The 23,390-nt window shown below is 42.1% G+C and overlaps 8 protein-coding genes across 8 annotated transcripts; 3 read left to right on the top strand and 5 right to left on the bottom strand.

Annotated features, from left to right (window-relative positions):
- Positions 1-115: 115 nt before the first annotated feature.
- PCOAH_00012640 (Uncharacterized protein) lies at positions 116-4,069 on the top strand (the record flags this gene model as incomplete). Its single annotated transcript, XM_020058073.1, has 1 exon — positions 116-4,069. The coding sequence occupies one exon, from the start codon at positions 116-118 to the stop codon at positions 4,067-4,069; it is 3,954 nt and encodes a 1,317-aa protein (XP_019913583.1).
- A 1,391-nt stretch (positions 4,070-5,460) lies between these two features.
- Positions 5,461-6,861, bottom strand: PCOAH_00012630 (Uncharacterized protein; the record flags this gene model as incomplete). Its single annotated transcript, XM_020058072.1, has 2 exons — positions 5,461-5,939; positions 6,123-6,861. The coding sequence occupies 2 exons, from the start codon at positions 6,805-6,807 to the stop codon at positions 5,509-5,511; spliced, it is 1,116 nt and encodes a 371-aa protein (XP_019913578.1).
- A 2,775-nt stretch (positions 6,862-9,636) lies between these two features.
- On the bottom strand, positions 9,637-10,350 carry PCOAH_00012620 (Uncharacterized protein; the record flags this gene model as incomplete). Its single annotated transcript, XM_020058071.1, has 1 exon — positions 9,637-10,350. One exon carries the CDS (start codon positions 10,348-10,350, stop codon positions 9,637-9,639), a length of 714 nt encoding a protein of 237 aa, XP_019913424.1.
- Positions 10,351-12,915: 2,565 nt separating this feature from the next.
- On the top strand, positions 12,916-14,476 carry PCOAH_00012610 (Uncharacterized protein; the record flags this gene model as incomplete). The annotated part of the gene is made up of 2 exons (XM_020058070.1): positions 12,916-13,465; positions 13,575-14,476. 2 exons carry the CDS (start codon positions 12,916-12,918, stop codon positions 14,474-14,476), a joined length of 1,452 nt encoding a protein of 483 aa, XP_019913638.1.
- A 426-nt stretch (positions 14,477-14,902) lies between these two features.
- PCOAH_00012600 (Uncharacterized protein) lies at positions 14,903-15,470 on the bottom strand (the record flags this gene model as incomplete). The annotated part of the gene is made up of 2 exons (XM_020058069.1): positions 14,903-15,267; positions 15,410-15,470. The coding sequence occupies 2 exons, from the start codon at positions 15,468-15,470 to the stop codon at positions 14,903-14,905; spliced, it is 426 nt and encodes a 141-aa protein (XP_019913564.1).
- A 504-nt stretch (positions 15,471-15,974) lies between these two features.
- Positions 15,975-16,827, top strand: PCOAH_00012590 (Uncharacterized protein; the record flags this gene model as incomplete). The annotated part of the gene is made up of 2 exons (XM_020058068.1): positions 15,975-16,319; positions 16,569-16,827. The coding sequence occupies 2 exons, from the start codon at positions 16,138-16,140 to the stop codon at positions 16,825-16,827; spliced, it is 441 nt and encodes a 146-aa protein (XP_019913611.1).
- A 659-nt stretch (positions 16,828-17,486) lies between these two features.
- Positions 17,487-18,446, bottom strand: PCOAH_00012580 (Uncharacterized protein; the record flags this gene model as incomplete). The annotated part of the gene is made up of 1 exon (XM_020058067.1): positions 17,487-18,446. One exon carries the CDS (start codon positions 18,444-18,446, stop codon positions 17,487-17,489), a length of 960 nt encoding a protein of 319 aa, XP_019913403.1.
- A 603-nt stretch (positions 18,447-19,049) lies between these two features.
- PCOAH_00012570 (Uncharacterized protein) lies at positions 19,050-23,175 on the bottom strand (the record flags this gene model as incomplete). Its single annotated transcript, XM_020058066.1, has 10 exons — positions 19,050-19,677; positions 19,822-20,024; positions 20,124-20,246; positions 20,351-20,571; positions 20,953-21,022; positions 21,224-21,273; positions 21,472-21,554; positions 21,609-21,742; positions 21,837-22,466; positions 22,584-23,175. 10 exons carry the CDS (start codon positions 23,173-23,175, stop codon positions 19,429-19,431), a joined length of 2,355 nt encoding a protein of 784 aa, XP_019913384.1.
- Between the last annotated feature and the right edge of the window lie 215 nt (positions 23,176-23,390).

Below are 23,390 nucleotides of genomic sequence, written 5' to 3'. Positions count from 1 at the left end.
TGACTACCAAGCGGTATGCTCTTCGCTGAATAGGTGCTTTGGTCCCCCCGAAGCAGATAGCACAACCCAACTTGTAGCTCCTTCTGCTTCCCTTGTGAAGGAAAGAATTCCCAAAATGATCTTCAAACAAATTGCAGAGAAAGCCAGCCAAGTGCTGATGGGCTCGGACGCAGTAACGCAGAGCGATTTAAAAGTGAAGACCCCGGTGGGCAAAGAAACCAAATCTATAATCCCCCACCAATGCAACGGGGCTGATACCGCTGGAGGAAGCACCCATGTCAACGCCGAACGGGACAAGTTGCACACCAAAATGAGCCACAAAAAAAGAATACACGAACGAGCGAAAAAAAAAGTGAACCTGTTCTTAAAAAGATACAAACTGGAAGGACGTAAAAAAAAAAAAAAAAAAAAAACAAACCCCTCCAAGTTATCCAAGTCATGCACGTCGTCCACTTTGTTACTCTCACGAGCAAAAAATAGAGGAGTGAAAAAGTTGAAAAAAATCACTAAACTGGAAAAGATTAAGGACGACTATTTTACCATTCTTAATTTGCACAAAGAATTTGTAGACAAATATGAGGAGGAGAAGTCCTTCCGGGAGACCATCAAAAGTTACCACTCGAATGAGTTAGCCAAGGATTGTTCCTACGCAGTTTTTTTCTTCCGTCTTTTTGTGAGAGGGGAATACCTGAACGGGGAAGCCCTCACGGAAGCGCTCACCAAGGATAATCGTAAACCTGCCGAATCGGCAACCCACGTGCCTCCTCTTCCCGTAGATGACTCCAACCCAGATAAAAAATCACAAATAAAGAAAAAAAAATTTAAGAACGCCATCGCCTTCCTCAATGGAAGGAACACACGCCTCCTCATGTGTGACTATCTAAAAGTCTTATTGAACAATATACAGAATGAGAGTGAAGTCAGCACAAACTTCCTCATCCTAGAATACGTTGCTTCACACGACACGAAGGAACAGAAGAATTACACGCAGATGATTAATCTGCACAAATTAGGAGGACACGTGAAGGAGGAACAGTCCACTTTATCCTACAGTCTCAGTTCTGTAAAGGAAGCAGGCACAAGTCCCTTTCCGAGTGGGGGACCCATCATCGAAAACGCGCAAAGTCAACATTTGGAAAACAATCCAGGTGGAAGTAACGCACAAAAGAATGGTAGCAATGGTAACAATGGTGGCAACCCAACGGACGTAACTACCAGTGGTGGTAGAAACGGGGCAAACGCAGATTCCATCCAAATGAACGAACTCCTATTTAACAGAATCTTAAGCAACTTCGTAACCGAACTGAGGAGCTTCTTCTTTTCCGTCATTGCGAAAATTCAGACAAGCCAAGTGGTATCCCAACTTATAGTTGCCTTCGCAGAAATTTGCCTCACGTTAACACCCTACTATGTGCACATAATAAACCTCATAGAAATTCTCTCCGATTTTGCAAGCATCATTCCGGTTAGATACATGGATTATCTGATGACCTTCTTCCAAAGGAACAAAAATATTTTCATCGAAAAATATAAGGAATTCCAAAACTTTGTCATTTTTAACGACCCCATAAAAACGCAATCCGTTGGAGCTCGACTTATTGGCTTCATAAAAAATCTGCAAAAAAAAAATGCACTAAATAGGAAACAAAAATCCAGCAATGTTTTCTTCCTTCATATGTTACTTTCCGAATGTTTGCCGATCAATCATCTTGGCTTTTGCAACAGACAGTCGGCAAAAAATAATTTCCACCTTTTGTTCTACGACTCCATGCAACGTTGTAAAAACACGGCCAATGATGAGTCCCTCATTTTTAACGACTTCGAATTGGGCATTCAGGAAAATGTCAAAAATCACGCCAAAATTAGGGAACTCATTTTGGCTGAAATTGACGCACGTTGTGTGCAAGCATCTACCAACAGTGGGGGCGACGCGAAAACGGATGGAGATCACTCCGATCAGGTTGATCAGGTTGGTCAAGTTGGTCAAGTTGATCAGGTTGATCGGGATCACCACCACAACGGCGAAGCGAACCAGTCGACCCACCCACCTAACAAAGACAAGAAGACCCACACAAATGGAAAGGACTCCATCGGAAAGCGAAAGAGGGACGAAGAAGACACTCCAGACCAAATCCCCCACAGTGATAAGAAAGATGTGAAAAGGCCAAAACGGAACAAATTAAGTGAAAGTCCAAATGAAGAAAGCAAAAATTACAAAGTGTACCTAGCCTACCTGTACCTCATTTCCTTCATCCGTTACCCTGAAATGTGTACCGCTCAGAATTGTGCCCCCCTGGAAGACGCCTACCACTCATTTAACATCCTCATGGCACATATAAAAAATTTTAAAAAAGAAAATATCGCCAACCCAAATGTTGTTAGGGAGTACCTCTACAACGCGGACGTAGACTTCCTAGGAAACATACACATGTACAATTTGCTCATTCGGGACAAGAATTTTCTTTGCGTCTTCTTTTTTAACATCCTCCTTGTGCTCAACTACCTAAACGTTGAACTGAACATTTTAACGCCCACTACAGATGGAGGCGGCCCCCCCAGTGAATACAAAACGACGGACTCGAAAGGGAAAGAATCGAACCGATCGAATAATGCTACACATAATGCAGACTCTACGAATCAACCTGCATCTACGCACTCATCAGATGTAACAAGAAATAGCGAAGAAAAAAGTGGAAATTCTCCATTTTCGCGGAATCCCTCAAGGACGTACTTAAAAAATGCCAAAGAAGGAACATCACACGTAGGAAGCAGCACGAACAGTCTTACCACCAAAGGTAGGGATAACGACGCCACTCAAGCAGCAATATCAAGTAACAGTAGGGGTAACCAAAACGTCACCAGGGAAAGTAAAGAAGTGAAAGATGTAAAAGAAACTAACCCAAGCGATACAAAAGGGAAAGACCTCCCCTCGGCTAGCGAAAGGACAAAACATATTTTGCACTCATTTGTGAAGGACTTATTACGTTATCTAGGCAACTCCAAAGGTTTGCAATTCTTTATGAGTCTTCTAGCCTCCGAATATTGCTGGTACAGTTGGAAAAAACAACTCACCGGAAAACCGACAAAAGAAAATTTAGAATCGCCTTTCGAATTTACCCGTCTGGAAGATCAATCGGAGAGGAAGGTAAAAGACGGAAAACATAAAACGAATCCTAGTGATAACGCAATGGTGGACGAAAACTCTTCCCCCCTGCAGAGTCTAATTCAACTCGTACATAATTTTGAACTGCTAAATGAAAAAATGAAAAATTATTATTTAGCCAATTTGGATAATCCCAATTTGAGAAAAAATCCCTACAAGTACACAAAGCTGATTCGCAGTTGTGAGAGTGGTGCGAATGGACCTACTGCGGATGAAGAAGAGGGGGAGGGTAGCCAATTCGCCGCCCCAACCGATGGCGAAAACTACAATAATGCATATGAGGTGGATCACAGAGGGCACACCGCCAAGGAAAACATCCACGAAACGAATGAACTTCCCGACGAACGTAACGACGTGAAGACGTACCCCCAAAACCTGCGTGACATCCGCAAAGTGAACAACTTCCTCCTCGAAATTAACAAAATTTACCTCGGCAGACAAGCCGAATTCTGGGAACTAGACGATACGGACTCAATAACCGATTTGAAGAAAAAAAAAAATGAAGAAAAAATATTGATAGAAAAATTAATCGACAAATTGGAAGATTACAAACAGAAAATGCAAATTGATAATGATCCTGTTAACGAAATTGAGGAAAGTGAAAAAAGTAAGAACGATCCCGTCTTCAAATTCAGGCTAGCCAAATTGTTTATCGTAAAGTATATTGACCTGTACACAATTGTGAAGGATAAGGAATTCTCCACGGATTGTGATTTTCTCTACAATCTGATGGTACATATGGATAAAAATTTGGCCAAGAAGAAAATTCTGCTCAGCGCACAGGAGGGCGAAGTGGGCGAGGACGGCAAAACGGACGGCGAAGGGGGGGATGAAGTAAACGGAGAAGAGGCAAAAACGGAGGGGGAAAAAGTTACGATGGAAGAAGAACCCGAGCAGAAAGCATAGCCGAAAAAAAGTGCCACCCAGTAAATCCCAATAGAACTCCTCAGCATCACGTCCATTTTGACAAACCTGTGGAATGAGCACAACCGAACCAATGTAAACAATCGGTGGGGAGTCATTCAATATGGCCTCAGGTTTAGCGTTCATTTAACTTTGCATAGCTTCATTTTGCATAATTTAGCCCCCTCGGGGAAAAACATATACACAGTTGTAGTATGCTTCACATATATGCTTTCCCACGGATCAAAATAAGCGTTCACATTTTGTGTGAACACCCAATCCCCACACGGCAATCTTACCTTTCCCCCAAATTGGAAAAAATAAAAGGGGCCCAAACTGCTCGCACAGCAACATAGCTATAATACTGTGCACACATAACCATGTAGCAATTTGTGACCCCCATTTTTTCCACACCCGGTGCTAGCTCCTTATGGGCATATTTTTTGTGTATATCGAAAAGGAAAAGTACCTCTACAGGGACGCGTAGCCCTATTCGTTTTCACACAAGGTGTAGTTCACTCTGTGTCGTCATTTTGTCAAACTTTTTTTACCCCCTTTACCACTGCACGATGCGGCCGGTAAAAACGCTTGAACTGTTCTTACAAAACAAAAGCGCGCCCACTCCCTCGGTGTAGAAGAATCATTGTCTTTTTGAAAACAAAAAAGAGGTCCACTTGGCGTTTTTTTACAAACAGTGGTGTGATATACCTGCATGCAGACACGTATGCGAACGGACAGGTATGTATGATTACATGTATGTATAATTCCATGTATGTATGATTGCATGTATGTATATACACACACGGGTGCGTGCTCCTCTTATGGAGAAATAAACAGTTAGTCATCATACAGGTGCGGACTCGCCTTGCACGGTGATCTGTCGATACGGTTCAACAGAGACACACGTCATGGCACAAGTGGAAACCTTTTATAACAACAAAATTGTAGAGAGCAAAAAAAGGCAAAATCATAAAACACATTTTCGCAGGGATAAAAAAAATGCTGCATAAATATAAAATGTATTTACAATGCATTCTCCCGTACAACAACTCATTGGGGGCCTTAATTTTTAATGCGCCATCGGGGAAAAAAAAAAAAATTAATAAAAAAAAAAAAATGGCTAGAAAGGTTAATAAAATTATGAACGTTCATACGAAAAAAAAAAAAAAAAAAAAAAACAATTTCCATAAAAATATGAGTACAATTTGCTTCTCCGTTGCTTCACTGATGCCTTTCCCCTATCGATCTTTTCCATTCTGCATTCGTTTCTTTGCCATTTTCGAAATATTCCCGCCCATGATTTACGCAGGTGCATATCTGTCCACTGTTTAGCCATCCAGACAAACAGCTTAGCTAGCCAAATGTGTGCACTTCATTTTTTTTTTCCCCTTTTCACCTGAACGGATCATACTTTTCAGCTTCCTTCCGTCTACACGTCACCCTCAGAATTGGCCATTTTTGGCGTAATTCTCTGAAACCCCCATTTCGGCGTTCTGCTTCACTTGACCTTCAATTTGAGAGTAATCATAGGTGGTTGGCATGCCGTTATTCTGCGCGTATATGTTTGGGTCGTAGGAGTTTCCATTTGCGTACTTCTCGTTCATGTTCTGTGGAACCATCTCCTGTCCATATTCCATATTCTCTGGGTTTACATTGTATGGCTCATAAACATTTTCTTCGTTATATCCCCCCTGTTCGTCCTCGTGTTTCACCTCCGGCAAGACGTCTGCGTTTATGTCTCTGCTGTGTAATTCTGGGGACCATTTTTCTAGCAGTGGTTCGAAGGAAAAGGCCCAGACGGTTGCGCACATTATCGCACCCAGGAGCAGTATGGAGAAAAAAGCTCCAAATCCGGAAAACACCATCAGTAGTTCTGCGAAAAAAAAGCGGGGCATAGAAAAATGGCGTGGTCAAAGGGCTAAAACAAAGCACACACAACGATGCACACAATGATGCACATATAATGATGCACACAATGGTATACACACATGCAGATGTCGTCACCGTGACACCAACGCAACGTGAGCGAAGGAGTAACTCCTCCCTGGGGACGTACCGGCCAAACCTGCCAACTTGAATAAAGTCAAGTTGGACCAAGCGAGCTCCTCGTAGGTGCCCTCATCGTGGTAAGCTTCCATGTAAAAAAACGCAGCGCCATATATAAACAAAGCGAAGCTGTGCACAATACTGCCAAAGTGGAGGAGTGTCCAGTCTGACTTGGTCTGTTGGTATCTTGCCCACCATCTCATGCTCATGTAGAAATATGCATACAAGTACTGTACTAATCTCAAAATGGAGGATAAAAGATCTAACGTCACAGCTGCAGATAATAACTTAGAACCCGCCCTGAACCCTCTGCACCATTTGCTGTTATCTGCTACGAACACTTGGAACATGGCTATATACAAGGTTCCCAATAAATATATGGCCATCAAAATAGAAATGGTTAAATGAAATGCACTTGATACTTTTACGCATTCTGGACCGGCATATAAATCGAATACAAAAATTCCTGTACCACCAAAGGCCCAATAAAATATGAACATAAGCATTAAGGATACACACTGAAGGAAGAACCCGGTCCTTAACAAATGGGAACTGAAATAACCTATGAAGGGGGTGTGGTTTTCCCCTCTAGGACTTGGTGACTCCTCATCTTGTCCGTACTGATTTTCATATGGGGATGGGTACTGAGGCTGTGGTAAATAGGTGTCATCTCCTTCTACTCCGTATGTATACATTTTCGTCAGACGGTATAATTTGCACGTACTTAATTTTGTATACTTAAATGTATGTATATTTTGTTATGGGTCTTCCAAGTGGCACTACTCCCAATGCGGACTTCAATTTCTTAATGAGGAGTGGAAAAACGGTTTGCACACAAGAGGAAATTCACGTTACTCCTTCGCGATACGGCAAAACTTTCTACCGATGTGTGTGTAGACAAACGTTCTCGTGTAGGGGGACCTGCTGTCTGTGCGCTGTTTTAATTTTCACTTGAGTATTCCTTTTTTTTTCGTAAACATTTCTGCGATTGGGGAGCGCTGTAGTTAATTACGAGTCGCCGTGAAGGGGATGGGCAAGGAAAAAAAGCTCGCAAAATGACGATGCAAAATGATGATGCAAAATGATGACGTAAATGGGTGCATGCAAAGCGGCGGAAAAAAAAAAAAACTTCAAAATTCCTAACAAAATGGGGGAATTAAAACTTAAAAATAACGTCAACAAAGACTTCGCAAGGGGGGCATGTCACCGTATACGTGCGCGTACGCATGTGTATGTTTAAAAACGTTCACACGCGACTTCACATATTATACGGGGAATGGATTTAACGGAAAAACACTCTGTCTGCGAAATCACAATCAGTTACGCGCTAAAAAAAAAGTGAGCAGTGCAAGGAACGCCTTCCGTGGTTAATGTTTTCTTTTGCGTATGCATATCAGTGGCGCTCGCGTTTTTAAAATTCGTCTGTTTGCTCAGCTGGGTAAAAAGGGGTGGACATTTGTATACGTATGTTCGTTTGTGCGTTTGCACGTTTGTACATTTGTACATTTGTGCATTTATTTTTGCTTCTTCACAAAAGGGAAAATTTTCCTTTTAAATAGAAATAAACACAAAAGGGAAAAATGTACGTTTCGCAGGTTTGAAGTTTAAAATGCCATCGCGCGGAAAATGGGAAAATATGGGAAAATATGGGAAAAAATGGGAAAACATGGCAAAAAATGGGAAAAGAAAAAATCAGCAAAAAATGAACACATTCTGTGTACACAATTCTGTGCGGAAGGAATTTTATCTTTTTTATCTTTTTTTTTTTTTTTTTTTTTTTTTTTTCCGCGAAACTACAGTGATAACCCACACAAGGTATGTATATATGGTCTTTCCCAAGGATAGAATTTTTTTTTTTTTCCAGCACATCACGCAACTTATGTGAATATACACACATCTGCATATGTGTATGTAATGGTTCACTTGTGAATTCCTCATGGTTCCCCTCACTTCTCCGTGCTGCGTTCCCCGTTTGTTTCCTCGTTCGCGCGCTTTTCTTCGCTCCTTCGTTTTTTTGCTTTTTTCATTTTGCCTTTGACGCATGTTCCACGGTGCATCGGATAATTCCATCCAATCAGACGTCTGTATAATTATTCATACGTCCGCCCCTGCGTGTGTGTGCGCGTGTTGTAAGCCTGTCCCTACGTGTACCTCCTCACGTTCGCACCTCCGTATCGACGTTCTACACAAACCCCACTTAGCACATGACAACTTTCCCCATTTCGGCGTCCCCCAAAGAGGGGCCTAACCTTCACTGATGGTCGCCCTCTTTTCACCCCCTTGCAATTATGCATACTCGCGACTAGCGAAATAGGAAGTCAAGTTCGCAAAAAAAAAAAAAAAAAAAAAAAAAAATACTAGAGAATCGTTAAAGGGTCACTAAAACATCGAGGAATGGTAGACCAGTCACCAACATGTAGCTAGCACGCTGCGCAAAAATTAAATAAAACCCTGCTGCGGGTAGGAATAATAACGACGTGCCGCTCACCCCCCCTGCAGCCATACCGCATTGCTATCTCCACCTAATCATATTAACATATAGCCAAACAAAAGGTAAAAAGAAACGACACAAATTTTTTCAAAAAAAAAAAAAAAAGTTCACATGAAGGGCATAGCTGTATACGGTCAGCTGAATGGGATAACCACTATGGAGGACTTCTTCGACCACCGCTCATATAATGGCCCCTTCCAACCACCTGTCACACACAGTTGTGTGTCTCCTCGCTAGCATACAATTCCTGCACCCATTTCAATTCTGTAGAAGAACCCTTTCTGTTCCAAAATGATAACTGTGAGGTGTCTAATCTCGGCATGGGTGTTCGCACACATTTGTCAACATATAAAGCGACGTTTATAACAGAACCAAACAGGGTCCCAAAATTTATGCAACCCCCTTTGGACATCCCTTAAACCAAATATACATAGCATGTTGGTGAAAAAAAAAAAACCACTACGAAGTGTGCACAAGTCGGAGGGAGGCCGAATCAAAGCGTACAACCTGTTACATAGTCACACTACAACTGCGTCAGGGGGGTTAATAACTCCCCATCCATGCTGTCTATATTGCCACGTTGCTATGTTGCTGCGTTGGTAGCGTGGACTCTTCCCCTTTCGCCCTTAGCACCAGGTGGAGCGTATTCTCCACGCTGCTAAAGGCATAAACTATTTAACCCTCTCACCGTTAAGTGATCACGCACACTTTCCCACCAAAATGCACATGGTGCATGTTTCCCACAGGTGATACCTTTGTCAGGAAAAAAAAAAAAAAACTATTCCTTGATCGAAAAACTTAAAACAAAAATTAAAAAGTTTCCGCCAAACGGGGGGAACACCTCAAAAAACTGGAAAAACGATCATAGCATTTTTTTACGTATGAATTTACGTGTGAATTTACGTCTTCATATGTGTGTAATTTTAAGGCGATATTCAGGGGATGCAATTTTTTGAAAATTTAAAAAGATTAAAAAAATCATATTGTTAAAGCAGGCACGCGCAACACGCGCTTCGTTGCAGATGCAGTGAAATTACGGCACGCCAAACAACTTCAATCCAGCGGTGAAGACGTTTGACACGACGTGGCCGACGATGCCCGAGGGGGTCATGGGTGGAGGTGGGGGGTGGTGCATCACAGGTGGGGGTGGCGGCGGAAGAGCCGTCATGGAGCCGCTGCCGTTCATGTTGTTATTGTTATTATTGTTGTAATTGTTATTGTTATTATTGTTGTAATTGTTATTGTTATTGTTGTTGTTGTTATTGTTGTTATTGTTGTTATTGTTGTTGTTGTCGTTGTGATCGTGATCGTCTTCCTCGTGGTCCTCCTCGTTGTTGTTGTGATCGTTCTCTCCACCGTCGTCACCATTGTTATTTGAACTCACGTTGTTATTCACATGGTCAGCATTGTCATGCCCATCTTCCTCTTCTTCCTCCTCGTCAGAGGGACCATCTTTCATCTTCTCACTTAAAAGAATGAATGATCCATTTTTCATGTCCATCACATTATTCGTGTCTCCCTCACCTACAGAGTGCGTACCCTCCACATACACACCGTCATCGTTGCTACTGTGCGGTTCCTCTTCTTTTAAATTGTCCAGGGAGGAAAAATTGCTCGCTTCATCATCAGGGGCATTTAGCAAATGCGCAGAATCATAACTAAATTTCTTCTTTCTGAAAATACTTTTCCCATTTGTGTAGCACCATACCAGGAGTACCACCAAACTGGTAACCCTAATTATGTGCATCTTCCTGCAGGGTCATAAAAACAAATGGAAATGGTTTTCCTATCCTTATTATACACTTCTGTTGGGGGGAGTGACTGCCACGCAGTGATAAACTTCCTTTCGTCCGTCCGTTCGTCCTTTCTTTTTTTTTTTTTTTTTTTTTTTTTTTTGTTTTATGCGTTCTCCTTTTTGTTATTCCACGTATGCACACATACGTCTGTGTAAACACATTGTGTCCATTTTTTTTTTTTTTTTCTTTGCTGACGGGGGGAGAAACTCGTCTGCGCGGTGCAAAGATTGTCGTCTCTGATCTGATCTGATACCAATGGGCGAAGTTGCTTTTTTTTTTTTTTTTTTTTTTCTCCTTGTTCGCCGGATCGCTACACAGCGATGGCAGAAAAATGCAAAAATAAAGTTAACCGTGGAGATATACCACACCGCGCATATAAATGCGCATATAAATGCGAATGTAAATGCAAAGTACATTCGAATGTACAGGCCATACCACCAGGCATTCCCTGAGCAACGTTACTACGCACACCCATGCTCCCCTTGGCATTTCCCCCCATTTTGTAGAAAAGGCACCATGGCGCAGCATCAGACAGGGGGCCCGTGCAATGCAAAACCACGGCGCGTCAGACGTTTCACCAACGGTGCCATATATCCAACTAATGTGCACACCGTCAAAGAGAGAAACTTCCTTTTTTTTACACATTACCCAAATTAAGAAAAACGGTTTCGCAAACTATTGACTTCGCTAGCGGCAGGTAAATTAAGTACATGCATTGTACTGTACACGTCAGACGATATTGTCTTTTCTTTTATACCTAAACAGCGGTTATCGCTTCATATTTTACAGGGGAACGCATCGTCACACCACAACATAGCTGCACAAGTGGGACCATTTAACGTAACCATTTTGTTTACCTCATCTTCTTGCTTCATTTTAAGTCCGCTAAAAATGTAGCCGGTTAGGGGAGAAAAATGTATATATATATATATATATATATTACACCTCACCAGATCACGAATTCCCTCCACACACATATGCATGTTCAATGGCACACGTTGCCAACATCGTGACAACAACACTCAGGTCAATTTTCCACTAAGGCAACGGTGGTCATTGCCCACAGTGGGCCCCTTTTTCCTATGAGGCATTTCTCTGCAGGAGATAAATTCACCTCCACAAAATGACCCTTCCAAAAATCCCCTTTTTCGTATGAACCGTTCATGCAAAAATGGTAAAAAAGGCAGCATTTTTTATGAACAGGCAAGGTATTCTTTTTTTTTTTTTTTTTTTTTTTTTTTTGCCAAGGTAAAAAGCTTGGTTTGCCTTTCCCAGCTTGACATCATTGAGGGGGGGGCCCCATCGGACATTTTATTTTCCTCATTTGTGTGCAACAAAAGTATCATTGGTATCCCCGGGGGAAGCCCCCCATTTTGTATTTTTCTCAACTACAAATTGAAAATTTTCTTCTTATGGTAACACATCTTTTAAATGTTAAAAAATGTAGTAAATATCCCGCTTCGTCGCAGAAGCTGCTCATCTGTAGTTATCACACGAGGGAAAAACTAGCAGACACGCTCCCCAATTGGGACACAGTTAATTCACAAATGTGTCTCCCCCTTTGGCATATATTCCCCTTTTTTAAGTGTTCCCACAGTTGTAACATCAGCAAAACAGTAAAACATTTGGCATCCATATTTTCGATGCATAATATATACACATAATGGAAAGTGCGTGTAATTTTTATTTTTTGCAAATCCGTTTCTTTCCCCTCTCGCTTTCTCCTTCATTAATCTCACAATTGTGCATATACACGAGTGCACATTTTCGTACGTGTGTTTTACCATTCTGCATTCTCAGAAGAGGGAAGTAAATACACGCATCTGCATACCCACGTGCGTATTCCTTAGCGTATGGTTACCCCCTCGCGTTGCCCATTCGACGGTGCAGAACAGTTGCGATTTGTTCTGGGGAAGAAAAAAAAAGGAAAATTTTGTCTGTGCTGATTGCACAACACTGCGCGGGGAAAAACGCCTACCCAAATGACTCCCCGTTTGGAAATAAAAAGGAGAAAAGTCGGTTAAACTTGCAAATGGAGATAGTGACAAAAATATGGGGGCGATACGAACGCTGCGGCGGGGGGTGAAAAATTGCGTCGCATATAGCTAACCAGATGGTCGAATGGACAAAAAAAAAAAAAAAAAAATCGCAAAATAAATATACATATAAACGCACAAACAAAACATTAATGATTCGTGTCAACACTGCGGCAGTGCGCATATCCTCACTCGTGTGTTTTCCTTTTTTTTAAAATCTTCACGAAATTTTTCACCGTAATTTGCGCCCCTAAACAAATTGAACATGTCACCCCCGGTAGACAGACATGCCACAATATTCCCATACTACAAACTTCCTCAGTAGAGAGAAAAATGAACAAAATGGAAAACAGAATAATGAAAAAGGAGAAAAAAAAAAAAAAAAAAGAGTAACACTCATTTACAAGTTTATGTGCATACATTTATACCATTTATAAGAATCAAAAATATTAAAATAAAATAATTTTCTAATTATTAAAAATGGTTCGTCTACGGCGGGGGTGCAACTGTCTATGCAGTTTGGTGAGGAGGAGGCACCTTGCTGTGTTTTTAATCATTCTGGTTGGTGTCCTTGGCCAGAGTAGTCAATTTTCTCTGATTAACGTGGCTCAACAGCTTACCACCCTAAATCTTACTACCCATTTTAGCACCCTTAGCTTCGGTTCCCACTTTTCCCCCGGTAGCATACTGAACCTCTTCAATCTGTTCCTCCTTCTAAATCTACTCAATATAATCAATAGAATTGCGACTTCAAACCGCCGTGGGGAGGTAAAGAGTCGTCATTACAAACTAGAACAAAATTTTCACAAGAATGGACATTTACTACTCACAGATGGAAGTGTAGAAGGGGGGGAATCGAAAAAGGAGAGTTGCGGAACCACCTGGATATGTTCGTCAGATGAGGCAACCCTGTGGAGGAACCCATCCCAGAAGGGCTCAACACCGCAACTAACATTTTTAGAAGATTCAGAAGACTTCCAAGGGGGAACATTCCAGGGGGGAAATTTCCAACTCGGTGAAACAGTACACAGTTATTACACACCAAGACATTTATCCCTCCTCAACGGGGGGGAAGCACAAAAAGAGACCGAAGGAATTGTTCCTCACGGGAATGCTCGTTCACTCCTGTCCTTGACCAGGACGAAAAAGAAAAAGAAGGGAAAAAAAAAGAAAAAAAAAAAAAAAAAAGGATAAAAAAAAGAAGAAGAAAAAGAAGAAGGAAAAAAAAAAAAAGAAAAAAAAAGACAAAAAGAGCAAAAAGAGCAAAAAGAGCAAAAAGAGCAAAAAGAGCAAAAAGAACAAAAAGAACAAAAAGAAAAAAAGTCGAAAGAAGGGCAAAAAAGGGAAAAAAATGAAAAAACGACAAGAAATGGATGACCATGGGGACGAAGATGAAGATATAATCGCGGAAAGACGTCCCAAGAAGAAAAAGGCAAATAGAGACGACGATGACGATGATGATGACACACCCAAGGGAAACTACAAATCGGACGACGTGGAAGACGCAGAGGACGATGCTGCCGAAGAATACGCGTTGAGAAAAAAGAAGAAAAGGGGAAAAAAGGGGAAGAAAAAAGGAAGGAGCAAAAAAGACCTAAAAAAAAGAGAAAAAAAGAGCTCACTAAAAGGAGCGAAAAAAAAAAAAGGACGAGGCGGAAATACGGATGACGTAGCGGAACGTGGACCCACTCCGAAAGGTAAAAAAAGAAAACGATCAGCAGAAAGTGACGATAATAGCGACCATGACGAAGACGAAGACAATCAACCCAAAAGGAAAAAGATGCGCAAAGACATGGACGATAATTACAAAAAAAAAAACAAGTACAAAAAGTCGATGAAAAACAAAAGTACAAAAAAAAAAAAAAAAAAAAATTACCACGGTGACAACACGGAAGATGAAATAGAAGAAAAAAAACACGAATTGGAGGAGCTAAACGAGGTGGTCAGTGAACTGTCCTCCAAAAAGAATCTCCTCCAAAATGCTGAAGATCAAATGGAAACCTTGTTAGAGACGATTCACTCGCTCGAGACGAAGAAGTAGTCCCAGCTTCGAACGGGCACACAACAGCCTTCCCTGCAGCGTTGAACTAGTGACCTGTGCGGAGTTCTTCCCACTTCCCCCTTGCTTTAAAGTTCACTTCACTTCATAATTTTTTAGTCTTTAATTTTTTAGCGAAACAACGCAAAAAAAACGAAAAAAGGAAAAACGAAAAAAACTGCCACACATGCATATAAACATGTAACCAAACAAATCATGTCGAAAAACGCTTTTAATTTTCCTCACCATAAACTCTACCAACCGAACCTATTAAACCTCCTTGACACTAAAAAAAAAAAAAAACACCCACTACTTGCTCCCTTCCCTCCTGAGGTGACAGGGTGGGGGTGTCTCAATCCCATCACCAGTTTAGCACGTCACCCGTTTAGCACGCCCCCCCACTGCACCCCGCGTCGGAACTTTGCCCCATCACGTACCGGCAGCGCCACCGTGTTTTCCCTCAAACGCATTCTTCGTAACGATGAGCTTGATCGCAGAGAAGTAACGCCTCCAAAACTCGTTCTCGCTAATAACCTTTGGAACCAGGTTGTATCGAATTCTCCGTAAATTCCTATTTTCCTTCAAAAGAGATGTTGCCCACATAACCATGTCATCATCGAAGTGAAAAGGATCAATGCACTGCACTTGGGTCATGTTAAAATATGTCTCTTCATCTGTTGTTATGTCTTTTATTTCTTCTATTGTTTTTTGGATGGCCGCCAGGTTCATGTCTACGTTTACATCTTGGCTGCCCCACTGGACGATTTCGTTCCAGGGGAATTTCACTTGGAACTCTACAAGGGGGGGCACAAATGGGTTCACACTGTGGCATGTCGTGCAGTGGGTAGCAGCGCTATGGTAACTACCAGCACACACGTAAAGATACACACGTACATGCCTTTCTTTTCCTTTTACTCTCCCCCGCTCTGCGCGTACCTTTCTCAAATTGAAATTCACATAATTCGTATTTTTTCCGCTTTCCCTGTTTATTCCCCATCCTTCGAAGGATGCTAGGGCACACGATGGGTAGATTCCCCTCTGAGTGTTATTTCATGGGGTGATCGTTCCCCACTACGCCTAAATTTTAAGGTACACACGGTGGCGCGAGTTCACAATGCAAAAGATGGAACAACCGTGGTGAAAGCCAAAAGAGAGTGGAAAAAAGAAACGAACGGGGAAATGAAAAAGAAAAACCGACCGCCTAACATCACGGCGAACGATTGCCAAGTATACAATACTTCATTTCGACAAAAAAAAAAAAAAAAATAAAATAAAAATAAATAAATGAACAATGCAGGGAAGAGAAAATAGCAACATATTTTGAAAAAAAAAAAAAAAAAAAAATGGGAAATGCTAAAAAGGCAAAGCCTTCTATTTTATTCCCATTCCATCAAACCATCCATGCATCACATTCCTGATTTAAATTAAAGTCATCATTTTAATTTCCCTGTGTGATCTTATTAACCCCCGGAAAGGACTAGCTTCTTTTTTTTTTTTAATTGCACAACTTATGTATGAGAGCAGATCGGTTGGAAAGAATATCGCCCAGGAGCATATCCCATAGGGGTGATGAATAGGAGTTGCTCATATGGACTCCCGCCGCTTAACCACGCCGCCTACGAACAACTCAACATAGGAACGCCTTGCCCACCACTCACGCAAACATGATCGAGTTCCTTCTTATGGTCAACAAGCAGGGCCAAACGAGGCTAAGTCAGTACTACAACAACCTCAGCATCGAAGAGAGGACAATCCTTGAGGGGGAACTCATACGGAAATGCCTGTCCCGAGTCGACTACCAGTGCTCCTTCCTGCAGTACAGGGAGTACAAAATTATTTATAGAAGGTTGGCTGCACTACATATGCTTTGCACTGCACTGGCACAGTGTACCAACGTGATTCATTCAACACGTGCAAGAAGAAAAAAAAGTGCACACAAGAGTGAACGAATGAACGAGTGAACGAATGAACGAATGAACGAGTGAACGGCCTCCTCTTCCTAAACTTTCCAATATGCTTTTGCAAAATGGTGACGCACTTCCGTCCACACATTGCACATACCTCCCCATCCCTTTTCCCTCCTCACACCCACCAGATATGCCAGCCTCTACCTCATCGTCGGAGTGACAAACCAGGACGTAAACGAATTCGCCATACTCGAAATGATCCACAACATTATAGAAATTTTAGATAAGTACTACGAAAATGTATGCGAACTAGACATCATGTTTAACATTGACAAAACGCATTTTATAATTGACGAAATTGTGTGCAACGGGGAAATATGCGACATGAACAAGTCCAACGTCCTCCGCCCAATTTTGCTAATGGACAAATTCTCTCCAAAAATGTGAAATTAACATGCAGACACGCTCAGCACGCATCAATGAAGGGAACCTCCAAATCGCTGCCAACACAATGTTCACACCATCACGTAAGTTTAAAAAAGGAGAAGAAATGAGCTAGCCAATGAAATGGCTAACCAAGTGGCGGAAAAAAAAAAAAAAAAAAAAAAAAGTAAAAAAAATATGAACAGGTCAGGTGATTTTGCTACCTTGTAAGCGCACACAACACAAATGTGCAGCCAAAAATGTGTGCACATACGGAAGCATCATACACACATAAAAATCTTCATATAAAGACAAATAAGCGTTAACGAGGGGCTAATTCGAATAACTGCGCCATTTCATCACTCATATAATGGGGACAACATTTGTGTGTCCTACTATGGTGACGCATAAAAATTGCAAAAGTGGGAAGAACAGAAGGAGTTGAATTATTTTATTTCTATCCACATTCGCCTAACCACGCAGGGAGGCACAAAACGTGTGTATCTTTTCTCACCCCATCATAGGTGATTTTTTTTTTTTAAAAATGTTTCAACGAAATGTGGGGACGTACAGATGCAGCGACGTCGAAACGGAGAAAAAAGTCAACCACGTCGTTATGGCCACTACGTCATCCACACTTGCCTTCTACCCCTTCACTACTTCCACTACTTCCACTACTTCCACTACATCGTGTAATTTTCAGCGAAGTTGCACAGAACCCCGTTCTGGCAGTATAAGCATGTGTGCATGTGAATCATCAGCAGCATGGCCTTGTTTCGTGCTACGGAAGCTTCGCCATACATATATATAGGGAAAAAGTATTTGCGAATTTTATTTAGCTTGTTTTTAAATTTGCAGATATATACATTATTCTTCACTTGAATTTCGTTAATAACTGTGCAGTTTAATTTTTTTTTTTTTTTTATTGTGTAGTTTTTTTGCTTGTTTGACTGATGCTGCTCATTTTTCGCTTTGCAACTTTTTTCACGTCCAGCCTTGTTGCTGCGTTTTTCCGTCATCTCCAAAACTTTTTTTTTATCTCTCTTTAAATTAATTTGTTCCCTTTCCTTTTGATTCATGCGTGCATGTGAAGAATGGCGTGTTGCTACGACGGAGGAAGATTTTGCATTTTTTACTTCCCTTGAGTCTTTCCTTTTTTGGAGAGATAATTTCAGAGGGGCATTCTTCCCAGGCGGGGAACCCGATGACTTTTGTTTTGCGTTATGGATGGTGCTAGATTTTCGTGTCCTCCTGTCTTTAACCTTTAGCTTTGCGTCTTTCACATTTTTCCTTGAGTCCTTAGCGTTTATCTTTCTGTCTTTACTCTTTAGTTTTCCATTTTTAGCGGCTCTCTTCGCGTCTTTTGCGATTGTCTTCACTACTTTAGGGTTTCCTTTTGCATCCTTTATATTTCCCTTTCCGTCCTTTTTGGCCTGTGCCCGTGTTACCATTTTCGATCCTCCCTGCGCAGGAACTGCTGCGCTTTCCACTACTTGAGTGCTCACGGTGAGACTCCACTTATCCTTCCCTCGGGCTGACCCCGTCCCGCCGGACGATTTCTTACTGCCGCTTTTGGTGTCATTCCCCTTTTTAGCGCTACGCTGCCTTTCAGTTGAAGCGTTTTTCCTCGCTAATTTGTTCATTTACGGTGTGTCTGACTGCTTTATGGTGTATTTTGATGCATCCCTAGGTGTTGATTTATTTGTTCTTTAATTTTGCTTTTTTCCTTCCCTTTAAGTGGAGTAATTTCTTTTCTATGATGAGGCTTTTTTTTTAATCCTTAGTGTTCTTAACTTTACGCCTTTTCTACTAGCTCCTATGAGCGGTTCAAATGTGGTGCTGTTTTCCCCTTTCCTTAACCCAATTTGGCTCCCCGTTCACACAAAAAACTAAACTATGTACAGATGCTACCCTTCCTATCGTTTTTCCACCGTGATTAGCTACTATTATTTCTTTAATTTGTTTCTTATTCTTTTTTTTGCCTAGTTCAGTGTTATGTTGTTTCTCCCCCCTTACGGCTTCCTATTCTGCTCGTCGTCGACTTCCTTCGATGCGGGGCGAATAGATTAGTGCGCGTCGTTCAGTTATTCGTTTGACGCAACCATGCGTGTGTGATATGTGTTATGTATTTGCTGTGCGCTTATTTATTTATTTTTTTTTTTTTTCCCATATTGGCGTAAAATTTTCTGAACCTTTTTGGCTGTTTACCTGCACAGGTCAGGTGCCAACTATTTTTTTTTTTTTTTCACAAATGTGTTAACATTTTGTATGCTTGGAGTTGACGTGGTTCGTGAGTTCCCATGAGGAAGAAAAACCAAACGGGTGATACACCAGTTATTAATAAAGTGTAGAAGGAGTATACGCAGGGTGTGCTAAAGAATCACCAAAATGGTTCACCCAACATGGCCACGCACGCGCTGAGCCCATTTACACACACTATGGTTAGCTAGCTCCATGAAGGTGGGTGACCGAAGTAATAAGGAACGAAGCAAAATAGCATATAAACAGAAAAAAAAAAAAAAAAAAAAAAAATAGCCGATTACAGATAATGGATACCAAATCGTATCCGCCTCGTGACATATTTAAATACACACAATACGTGCAAGTAATGGAAGGGAAGGAGAGCTACCCTCTGCGCTTCTCAAAAATGTATATGCAATTTTTTAGAGCATCGTTGCTGCAGTTTTTCCGGAAAAATGCACTGCTCTTTTCATCATAGGTGTAATTATAAGCGTTCAAAAAAAGGTCAAGAATTTCCTCCTCACTCTTTTCATTTATCGTCCCCGTGTTGAAGGTGTCCGGAATGTCCCACGATAAAATAATACCCCTGCTGTTTAGTCTGTCCAAATTTTTGAGGAAAGCTTCTTCTTTTTTCTGCAGGTGGGAACGAGTCGGTTGTGTTGTGGGCATGCGGTCATCCCTCAGTAGCGCAAATTGACTGAGCGCACTAATCAGACATGTGATGTAGACGCATCTGCCTAGGCGTATATACCCTCACTTTATCCTCTCCAAACTTACCTTGGGAATATACTCCCCCACGTTCAAACATAATACGTAGTCAAAGTGGAGAACGCTCCTGCCAATTTCTGCGGCCTTTTTTATGACTTTGTTCGCTTCCAAACATCTGTCCTTCGCATGCTCTTTCCTATTCGAGTCGTTCACTTTGTTCAGTATTTCCGCTACGAAGTATTCATTCGTGGCGTCCAGTGGGAAGATGTCCTCTATAAGGGAAAAAAAAAAAAAAAAAAAAAAAAAGAAACATGCCACAATGTGCATATGCTCCACAACGATGAACCCTCGCGCTGAACAAAAAAACGTACCATTTTTTAGAAGATTGACTAGCTTAGAATTCCCGTCAACGCCCACTGCCCTTATTTTGTGAAAGTTTAATTCGTTCACGTAGTGCCCGTACCCACACCCTACATCTATAACCGATTTGACTTCTGCAAAGGGGGGAAACAGTTATGCATGTGAAGACACCCTTACGTGGGGGGTACACTCTAACGGAGCGGCGAAATGCCCCCTCCAAAAGGATCGTTCTACTTACTCTTTTCCTTAAAATATTTTATCACTAAATTGGACAACATATAGTCAAAGGAATAATTCAGATTTGTCATCCAGTAGCCATTTTCGTGAATTCCCCACTTTACTGTAAAGCCCAAAAATCGCAACGTTTCGCTCAGCAGCTTATGTTCATACTTTTTCACATAATACATATTTTTCGCTCGGGGGTGGAGAAAAATGGCTACGTTGAAAGGTTCCTCCTTCCTGCGGGTGCATGTTTGGCACAATGTTATGACTTGGCTGGAAGCATCGGGGGGGGGAAGGCAGCAAATTTCGCAAAAGATGCAAACTTCCCATACGTGTGCAGTCCCCTCGAGCAGGAGGGCCATACAACGGTTGCCGCAAATATGGGAAACTTCACAAAATGAACACTTAAAAAGACTCCCACAACACAAAAAAAAATATATATAACCGTGCATATGTGTAGCGATTCCAGTACCGCTTTGCAACAGACGGGTGGCCGTCACAGGTTGGGTAACAAAAAAAGGGGAGCTTCTTCTCCTCCCTTCACCTGCCTATGCCACTAACATGCATCGTTCACGTTCACCCTGGTGAGATCATTCCATCTGACGCGAAAGGAGTCACTCCATATCCAAGTAGGGGTGCCGGGATTCCGTGACTTCGTACTTCTTCTCCGAAATGACGTGCACCAAATCTTGAAAAAGGGAAAAAAAAAAAAAAATAATAATAAATAGCTAGCTGTATGAACCGTTCAGGTGAAAAAAAAAAAAAAAAAAAAAGCTAGCTATATAGCAGAGTGAAGTTGCGTAGATAGGATCATATGCTCATGCAAACGACCAACTGTTACACGCGTCACTGCAACGGGTCTGCACAGCTGGGTCGCTCCACCTATTACATATCAAAATTAGAAGGTTTGAAAAGTGCACGTACAGGTGGGTAAAATGGCTGCGGAGGGAAGAAAAAAAAAAAAAAAGAATGAATATTTTGCTAAGTACCCGTGGAAGGAAAAACAGAGCAGCTTCTTCCCTGGGGGGATGCCTACACGTACGTATTCCCATCTCCCTAGGACAGTGTGCGGTGGCACAATACACCCCACTCATGCCCCCATCCACCCGCAGGAGTAGCGTATCTCCCATTTTTTACACGGAAGCTTTGCTCATCAACAGGTAGTACGCCGGGATGGACAAAATCCAGAGGTTGTATCTGCAGTGTTGAGGGGACGGTTTCTACGTGAAGGAGGGGGAGCGTCTGTAAAGGCAGGGAAGCACTGCCACACGCACGTCAGTGGATAACCCCCCTGAGTGAGTTACCCCTCCCCAATGAACTAACAAAAACATGTGAAGTGATATGAAGAAAGTCTCCTCCCTCGAGGTCTTCTCCATCAGCAGTCGTTTGTAGTTTTCGTAAATCTTTGCTGACGTGAGGGAGGAATGAAAGAGAACAGGTTACAACATATTAGGTGAGGACAGGTGACATAACATGGGAAGTACTCTCCCTCCCCCGATAACGTGAAACGCTACGGTGGAGAAGCAAATCTGCACCTGCTATGATCACGCGGTAAACCACAAAAGGTAGAGCTACAACTGCACAAAGGTGTATATTTGTATATGTGTATGTGTGTGTGTGTGGATGAATGAATCGACATGAAATGGTAAAAGGGTAGGAACGCGTGGATACATTCACCACGTGGGAAGTAACGGCACCATGTTTTGCTCTTCCCCAACCTGAGTGCAAAGATGCGTAGAGATTCAACTCCTGCTGGTTTTGCATTTCCACCAGAAGGTACACAAATTTGAGGACGCCATAGCTGAGCGAAGTTCGAAAAGTGTCTTCCCTCCGTTTCTCTCTATCGACTGTGCAACACATAATGTAAAAAATAATGGTCACCACGAAGCAGTCGTAAATGGATTCACCTATCTGACTGAGCACCTTCAGTGAGGTGAACCCTGTCCCGTTGAACGCATAAAAGAATATATGTATGAGGTAGCATATATTAGAGAGGACAAAAAAGATTGCAGCCATGTGGACGCCTTCCTTCAGGGCGCTGTGTGCTCTCCTTAACGATTCCTGCTTCGATTTGTATGCAAGGGAGAGGACGCCTAAGATGACCACCAGGAGAAGGTGGATCTCGATGAGCCCTACGGGGGTGAGGGGTGGTAAAGGTGTGCTAAATTGGGACAAACATACACAGGTGCAGAGTCAGAATTGGCAAGACAGCAACGCGCCTTCTCCATTGCTCTTTCAATATTGCACACCCTGATCCTCGCAAGAAAAATGATTCCTCAAAAAGTGCGTATTATTTCGGAACTCAATTTTGTAGGCATTCTTCACGTGGCGTCCACAAGCGAGTAGGACAAAGTTCAACTGGGTTCCCTTCAAATGGTCACCGATATGTTCCTCATAAAGGGAATACGAATTGGGTAAATTCCCTTGGGGGGTGCTCCCAAATGGGTGGACAAACAAAGCTTTCCCCTCTAAGTCTGCACACGTCTTTCCGTCCTTCCCATTCATGTACTTGTTAATCTCCTGCTCCGTCTGCTTCAGGATTAACATTTTCCCATTGGGGATGTACGAGCTGGTCAGAATAAGCACTCCCTTTTTTTCCTTTGTGCGCCCACTCCTACTGTAACAAAATTGGGCATACACACTAAAGTCTCTGTCTTCCTTCAACCCATATATGACCTTCCCTGCTGCGTAAAAGCGGCTCACATTGGTTCTTCCTTTAACACTCAACAGGGGGACACAACTGTGTGGCCACATCTCCCAGGGGGCTAAACGCCCATCCCAGAGCGCAGCACACAGGAGGAAAAACACAGCTTTTAGGAATCCCCCCCTTGGCATGGTCATTTTTCACGGTGGTATTTCCCGTGGTGGACGTAGTTTACTACATGGGCAGAAAAAACATAAGCACTAAAATGAAAACACACGTGTGCACACAGAAAAGCGGCTTAAAAAGGGAATGTGCCAAAAGGTTGAAATGTTCTGCACGAATGGTCTTCCCGCATTATGGGGAAAAAAAAAATAACCTCCCTGTGTAAGTCACCCAAACGGCCGTCTCTTCC

Source organism: Plasmodium coatneyi, chromosome 5, assembly GCF_001680005.1.
Source record: "Plasmodium coatneyi strain Hackeri chromosome 5, complete sequence".
NCBI lineage: Eukaryota > Apicomplexa > Aconoidasida > Haemosporida > Plasmodiidae > Plasmodium > Plasmodium coatneyi.
This window is presented reverse-complemented; position numbering and strand designations above follow the sequence as displayed.